The 8,892-nt window shown below is 31.8% G+C and overlaps 1 protein-coding gene across 1 annotated transcript; it reads right to left on the bottom strand.

Annotated features, from left to right (window-relative positions):
* Window positions 1,707-2,370, bottom strand: LOC104707083. The gene has a single exon (XM_010423356.2). It carries the CDS (start codon window positions 2,294-2,296, stop codon window positions 1,742-1,744), a length of 555 nt encoding a protein of 184 aa, XP_010421658.1. The 5' UTR covers window positions 2,297-2,370; the 3' UTR covers window positions 1,707-1,741.

Genomic DNA, 8,892 nt, shown 5'->3' with positions numbered 1-8,892 from the left:
ATACCATCTATCTTAACAATTTCAGAGTACAAATTTGTTTCATCTCTCTTTTCCAAACGACTCACATTATTACCCTTAGGTTTAGCCAATTAATTAAAACTCATTAAGGTTATTTGTGTAATCATTATTGTCGGTAGTCGGGTCGGTTTTCATTCAAACAAACAAACTCGATTGCACTAATCTGATCCTGCTTAAAATTTTTAATTAATAACATCCTAAAAAATCATTGTTAGAATAGTTAATTATAGATAAATATATCCCAAAAATAAACGTATACGGAAAAAATATCTACCGAAAATCCTATACAAATAGGCATTTAAACAAATTGAATCTTACCAAAAAAATCCAGCTTATTTACATCCCAAAAATACAGCAACACAACGAACTATATAAAAATCTCTAATGGTCTCATATCCACTAACAACCTATTATCATTCAATAGCAGCGGATAACAAAATAATACCAACAAACCAATAAATAATCTCAACATTGAATAATCCAATCCAACTCTGACAAACCAAAAACCAACAAAGTCAAGAAGCAATCACCAGCATCCTACAATGCCCTACCGACTCAACTCTAGCAACCTAACAATAGCTAGACCACAATAATTCAAGCCTCTAGAACATCTTCCGCTTCATTGCTCTGATTCCAAGATCACACGTTGCCTTTACCTGCGTCACAACACAAAAGAGAAGCGTAAGTATTATTTTTTTTAGTGAGACAATCCTCTCATCTATTGGGCTATACACACAAGCAATAAGAACTCCAAGGACAAACAACAATCACATTAATAATAACCAACCAAGCCCCAAAGCGCTCGTAAGTTGAGAACTGCATCGACCGACACACGCTTTGTGTTGACCAATGCAAATTCCCCTACATCGACCGATGCACGCCTTGCATCGACCGATGCATCGTGCCTCGCGTCTACCGATGCACACCTATCGTCGTTTGATGCAATTCTCTGATTCCCTCGAGTTGACCAATGCACGCCTTGCATCGACCGATGCATCGTGTCTTGCGTCGACCGATGCACTCCTTGCATCGACCAATGCATCATCTCGATTGTTCGCGAATCCTCGCGACTGCGTCGACTGATGCACTCCCTGCATCGATCGATGTTGTCGCCCTATCGTAATATTGATCCAACATGTCCTACCGTATATTTCTGTTGGCGAAATTTTAAAATAAATTTGGATTTACATTTATATTTAAACTCAGAAATTCTCGATTTCACTATAATACAAAATTATCTAAATTTTATTTAAAAAGTTAAAAATAAAATAAATGACTTATGGTATGATATACCACGGGGTAAATCTTAGTTGGATAATATTTTGTAAGATTTGGTTTGTCCAATCTAAATTTCAACGACGTATAATAGATGGACTAAAATCCGTTAATGACATTTGTTCAACGGAATTTGAACGGTTTTTGTTTTCATTTGAAATTGATTGTTTCCAGTTTATTTGATTAGCCTGATCACTGAATGAAACCAGTTGAGTTTACAATTCCCAGGAAAAGTGGTACATAACCCACCAAACAAAACAAAGAAAATAAAACGTTTCATCAACTGTTATTTGTAACCTTCAGAAACATTTAAAACTACAAAATTCTATTAAAAAAAAATTCTATTTGACAAAAATACGAAGAAAAAGAAAGAGTGAAAAAATGAAACTAATTTTATAATCTAATCATATCAATCACTGATCATGTATATTAGAAGTTTTCCATTCCATCAGTTTTGATGGCCACCGTACGATCCAACTCGAACCACCGTTGGATGCCTTCTTTGTACAGCCTCTCGGGTGTGCTCGAGATGATGATGAGAGTTAAAGAAATCAGAGTAGACCTCCATGAAAAAATGCTCAACCACGTCGCGATAAGCAGTATAACGAAGGCAAGAGTAGCAATGCAAAAACTCTCTTACATCTGAGATATAATGCTCATCGCTTATTATATCATTATTCATCATCTTCTCCATCTCCTTTAGCTTTAGACGAACAAGATTCACCTTTGGTTGGGAAAGTAGTGTCTCGTCTCTGTCTCCTCTTCTCGGTTCTAGAGTCAAAGCTCTGTTTGTAGTCACATAGTCTTTGGGTTTCGGTTGAAACTGTTTGTGTGTGGATGATGTTGGTGTGATGATGTTGGACTTTGGATGATGATGTGCATTGATGTTAGGTGCTTTGGGTAGTTTGTGATAAGTACCATCGTTGGAGAAAAATAACTTGAAGTTGTCAATAGTTTTTTGGAAGAACTTTCTTGTGTTGGAGATTGAGCTTCTTAGAACCATTTTTTCTCTTCTTTTCTTCTTGTAATTCTGAAGATTGAGAGACAGATCTGTTGCTCTTATTACTTTAGCCTTTTTTTGAGTTTGGTGATTTGTTTTATCAGAAAACTCTTGTTTATGTTATGTTAAATAGTAGTTGAAAAGACTTTAAGCTTATATATTTTTATTGTTTTTTTTTTTTGGACGACTAAAAAGTAAAAACCAAGGGATGGTTATATTTAAGGGTGTAAAGGTATCATATATCTATGTATATAGATGTAATAATGAAGGTATCTCTAAGCAAACATGCTACCATCAATTATCAATTATAACTAGGTTTGAACCTGCGGTGCACCGCGGGACTAATTTTTAGTTATTTTATTTTGAAAATAATTTTTATTTTATTTAGTTTATAAATTTTCAATTATTTAATTTAGTGTCTAGTTAGTTTATCATTTGTTTGGACTTGTGCTACACCACAAAACAATTATCTTTTTTTTTGTTTATATATTTTACAACTTAAAATGTGTTTATTCTTTTGGTTGAATTTTATTGGATAATATATTATTTGTAGATTTGTTTTGTTTGATAGAGTAATATAGTTATATGGTAGGTTATGCATTTTGTTTGTTTGTTGTAAATTCTTAGTTGAGAAGATGAACTATGGTTACAAATTTATAATATTTGAGAAGTTAATGGTTTTAGTGTTGGATTAATAGTCTAAACCCGTTGTTAAAGATTTTTACCCAAAAAAAATATTATAAAATGAATTTGTGGGTGTATAAAGTATGCCCGCATCTGACCTGTTTGAGTTCACAGTACATATAACTATATATATATCGCTTTTTCTAATTTTGTTTTAACGGTATTATTTTTCTAATTTACAAAAAAATATTCTATCTTAAGTTTCTAGTTTACATTTTCATTATTTTAAAATCATTTTTAAAATTATAATTTCATTTTTAATGATTTATTTTGGACATGCCTCAACTTTTCTAAAAAAGATCAAAATCTAGGAAAATGCATATAATTAATGAAAACACAAAGTGTGACAATCTAGAAGAAAAAAAGGGAAAACTAATTTATTCCCTTGATAAGCTCACTGATGAAAACATCACACAAGGCTCATCTGGTTTGATTTGTTGCTTCTGAGCTATAGATGGTTTGGATTGACGCTTCCGAGCAAGAACTTGGCATTTCCCTTAAGCCAAAAAGTGTCTAGAGTGGACACAGACTTTGTTGGTAACATCTCAGCTTCAGGGAAGACGGAGAACTGAAGCTAGTAAACTTGAGTGCATGATGAATGAAATTGCTTTCTCACCTGAGTAACCAAACCTGTTCCTAGCTCAACTCCCCACTGGTCAAACGAATTGATACCCCACACAAAGCCTTGAACTGCAATTCTGTTCATAGATTGCCAGCAACTAAAAACAAAACATATACAAAATGTCAGCTTTTCAGCAATGACCCTCTAATCTCAATTTTAAGACCGTACTGATAAACCTGAAATAGAGACAGACTTGGCCAACATGTATGCAGTCAATTGTGGAAGTAGAAGGCTAAGAGAAGGTTATTATTAAAATATGCAGTCTATAGCTTAAACAAAACAAACCTACAACTTAGACAATAAAAAACCTGCAATTTAATTAAACAAAACCTGCAACTTTGACAACAAAAAAACCTAAAAGAATATACAACATAATAAAATAAAAGGTTCAAGAACCGAAACAACCAAAAGAATTCAAACTCATAAAAAACTGAACACATAAAACATTTTATATTAATGAGCACATAATTTTCTGAAATTTAACTAACCCCATTCATCTTGTTCTCTACTTCAAACGTGTCACTATCATTGGACCCTATGAACTGTTGCGAATTGTTTCTGTTATTATATTCAACTTGCTCCAAAAAAATTGGAAACCATATGTAGATTTAGTCCCCTGCTAACACATAAGATGCTCTGCTTTTAGTATTATACATAAGAAACATAGAGTTTGAGAAGAATGCGTACTATTCACTCACATCAACGGATGCAAATTCACACAAAAACCGAAAACCTATTAGAACATTCTTAAACTTTTGATACCTCAACCTAGTAGTCGACTCGACTTGAGCTGTTCTAATGTATACTCCCAGAAATTAGGCTGTCATCTCACTACATGCTATGAGAAATTTTTTAGATCTACTATTTAACAGAAGACAACTCATCATGTGATGATTATGTTGATTGTTGAACATCATCTTCTCCAAAACTGTCAACCGCGCTATCTTCCTCTACATCTCTCTCGTTCCGTTTAGAATTTTGCTGTAGGAATAGAGAGCCTTATCATTTTAAAAATAAAAAAAAAAAATCAAAAACGACCACTACAATATGAATCTAATACCTTCTCATCTTTCTTCTTTTGTCATCTTGGCCTCTCTTCTGAAAAACCTTTTGATTCTTCATAAATACCCTCAAATTTTTCTGAGTGATCGAGAGATTCTCGAGAGAAGAAGCACAAAGAAGAAGAAAGTTGATCAAAGGGAATCTGGCGAGGCGGCGAGAAGAGGGAAAAATATATGAAACATCAATTTGTTTCCAACAGGATCCGCGTGTTTTCTAAATGGGTCGGGTCTGTTTATGCAATGTAGAAACACACGGATCCTTGGGTTCATGGGTCGGGTTTTCCAATTTCGATTATTTTTTCTCAAATTTACCCCTCTCCATTTTAATTAATCATCTCCTTCATACATAATTGAATGGCAATTCCTGTAATATCTATCAACATTTTGGATATTTAAAAAAATGTACTCCTCTTTTAATTATAAGAAGATGAAGGTAATAGATGGTAACAAATCAACTACTAGAAAACGAAAATATCATCAAATTATATTTTATCGTCCATTACTCAAAATAGTTAATGAATCAAAAGACAAAGAAACAAATTGGCAGTACTACTTACTACTTATTGCTTTCTAGTTTGTTTTGCTGAAAATGATTTATTTCTTAACATTTTTCTACTTTTAGGCTCAAATTTTGGTGATCTAGTACTGAGAACTTTAATTGAATGTGGTAAGGTTCAATTTTTTTATTTATAATTAATTATGAAAAAATACTCATCTTTTTTTTTATATATATAGTTCGAAGAATAGTTTAGGTTTTGTTTGCGAATTTCCTGATTATATAAATAAATAAATAATCAAATGCCACTTATTTTAGAACTGAATGTGATGTAAAAGAGGGTTTAATTACATATTCATAGTATTCATAAAAAGTCTTGTTCTAAAAATCCCCGTCTAGCACCCATTACACCCCGTAAAATCGCTAGGCACACCCTTTCCGACTCGATCAAAAACTAATCTCAGTCTAGCATCGATTATTTAATTATACTTGTCTATATCGATTATTTTTTTAGCCCAATATAAATCAAATTTTTTTTTTGTTATTTAGACATTTAAATTAAGAGTTTGTGATGTTTTACAATAACTAACGTACAATCTTTAATAAAAATCATAAAATTTTATTTTAAAATTATGTTTTTATGTGTTTATCGTAATTTTAAAGACAATACTATAGTTTTATATTTTATTTAATCTTTTTTCTTTTAACATAAATAGAATTATACATATATTTAGTACTATATATATAAATATTAATCCACTTAATAAAATAGACCTAAAACTAGTCCCGATTAATCTCCATTTAATCTCTAATTTTTTACTAGGCGCTAGTCCCACCTCGACCGCCCGACTTGCGCCTAGCGATTTTTAAAACATAGATATCAACAATGATTACGTGTGTCTGTTTAGTTGCTCTTGTCTTGTTTGTTTATTTAAATCACCGAAAAAGTCCATAGGCTACCTATATATATATTACTAGAATTATAACCCGAGCATTGCACGAGACTATAATTTTTTATTATTAATGCTAACCATTTAATATAATTATAATTATTAAATATCAAAAAAATAAATCTATACAGATATCAAATTTATTTTATTAAGCGATATATAACCTTATCTATTTCTTTTAACATTTTTTACAAATTAATTCTCTCTTTATTTTTCGGTATACTCGGCATCTCTTGCATCTACTCTCTTTTCACATTCTTTTATCTCACTTATAATATATTGATTATAAAGAGATATCATAACTATTTTTCATCTTTTACATCTTCCAATACTCCTTTTTATTATCAGTTGTGTGATCATTACTTACTAACATAGACGTTAAATTTTTTTACAGACTATACCCACCCTTTGTCGAGATGTTTCTTTGACTTAGACTCGTTTCTATCCATAAAAAGCATATTATAACATCAAATATAACATTTTATCTTACTGTTTGAAAAAAGAAAATTTATGTTCACATATTTAATTTTTTCTACTTAGAGCATCTTCAATGGTACTTATTTTTGCCTCCATACTCTATTATAGAGTAATTTTTGCTCCAATGGTACTCTACTTTCACCTCTATAATAGAGATTGCTATTTTTTTTCTCTATTTATAGAGGAACTCTATTTTTTCCTCTATTAATAGAGGTAAACTATTTTATTTGCAAAGTAGTCCTCTTAATCTTTAACTTCTTTTATATATGACCAAAATAAATAAAATCAGTATTTTTAAGAACTAATAATATAAATTTAAGTATAAAAATTTATTCTAAAATATTGAGACTATCAATTGCAAAAGATAATTTTATGAAATTGTTAAAAAATTTAAAGTAAAATGGATTAGTTTGCAATTTTTAAAAATAAAAGTGTTAATTGTAAAATAAAAATAGAATCTATTGGGAATATTCTTTTATAGAGGAAAAAAATAGAGAAAACCACTGGAGCAAAACACATCTCTATTATAGAAATCCTCTATTATAGAAGAAAAAATAGAGGAAACCATTGGAGATGGTCTTACAAATATGTATACTCTACTATGTTTCTATTATTTTGATTCTCCTAAACCTACAAACTCATAAGATTACTCTAACTTTTAAATATGAGTATTTATCCTGTATTTTAAATTTTAGTTAAAATTCTAAAATCTACCACTACTTTTATAATTGTTTTTTTTCTTACAAATAGCTTTCTCAAATTTCTTTTTAGTATTTTCACTATTTGTTTTTTTGGTTTGTTAGATTCAGAATAAGTTTCTTTAATATGTTTTATTTCAAGTAACCTTATACATTTCTATTTAATATATATGTTATTTTAATTTTTAAACACTTGATTAATATTTTCTCCTTTTTGGGATATACCTTTGTTTAACAAATTTTACCATTTTTCAATTTTGAAAAAGATAAATAACATAGATAGCTCAAACAATTTTAATTATTCATATTATTTAGAATTCTAAATAATAATATGCACCAAATCCTTCTGGTTTTAATCAGTAACATGAATTTATAATTTAACACTAACAAACTGTAACCCCCGTGAACCGGATTTCTGGTTTGGGATGTACATCGATCAATGCAGAGTGTGTATTGGTTGATGCAAGGTCGGTTTATGCGGGACGACTTATGTTAAACGCTCGTTTTGTTGCATTTTTGTTTGGGGAAAACCCTTGAAGTCAAGTATAAAAGAATACTTTGACGTCTTTCGCCGGGTTTGGTTGTTTTCAGTGGTGAAAGAGAGAAAAGAAAGAGAGAAGCCATTCTTAAGAGTTTTTGGAAGTTTTGGTGCTTGTTATTGAGAGATCTTAATGGTGGAGTGGAGATCTATGGCTAGGAACGTGGTAGGAGCTTGTTAGGAAGCTTTTTCGTGGGTTTAGATTCATTTTTCGTCATTCTCAAAGGTGAGTGTGTGACCATGGCTGATCTAAGCGAATTGATGGTTGTTTTGTGTGATTTTGGTTGTTATTGGCTTGCTTGATTGCTTGTGAATGTTCTTTGTGAGTTGTATGATCTTTGGAAGTCGATTTCGATGGATTGGAGCCGAGAGGAGACGGAGGAACTCGCGTCCGGCGTTGTGTCGCGTGACTGCAACGGTCGATGCAAGGAGTGCATTAGTAGATGTAGTTAGGGATTTGACAATGATGCAATGTGCTGCATCGGTCAATGCAGCTAGGGATTTGGAGGGTTGCATCGATGCAACGGTGAGGCATCAGTCGACGGAAGTCGTGCGTCGGTCGACGCAAGGTTGTGGAATTACGCATTGTGTGATTTGTTTGTTCTGTGTGTCGATTGTGATTGCCTTTTCGCTTGTGTGTATAGCCCAGTAGATGGGAGGACCGTCTCACACAGTATTTATGATAATACTCCCACATCTCATTTGTGTTTGTGATACAGGCAAAGTGTGATCGTGGAATCATGGCGATGAAGAGGAGGATGTTTTAGAGGCTTGGTTATTTGCTATGTGCTTCTGTTAGGATGCTAGAGTGGAACATAATTGTCTAGAACGGATGCTAGGTTGTTGTTTCTGTGATTTCTTTTATGACATGTTTAAGATGTTGGAATTATGTTATTTTTTTATTCCTTGATGGTTATTTGATTATTTGAATTGTTTTATGTTATATGATGTTGTTTGATTAGGGCTAGGTTGTAAGTGAGTATGAGATCACTAGATATTAGGATATATAAATAAACAAAATGGATATATGAATGACTCTAAGACTGCAGGTTCGGAATGTCTGGTCTCTACTA

This window comes from Camelina sativa, chromosome 8, assembly GCF_000633955.1.
Source record: "Camelina sativa cultivar DH55 chromosome 8, Cs, whole genome shotgun sequence".
In the NCBI taxonomy this organism is placed as follows: domain Eukaryota; kingdom Viridiplantae; phylum Streptophyta; class Magnoliopsida; order Brassicales; family Brassicaceae; genus Camelina; species Camelina sativa.
This window is presented reverse-complemented; position numbering and strand designations above follow the sequence as displayed.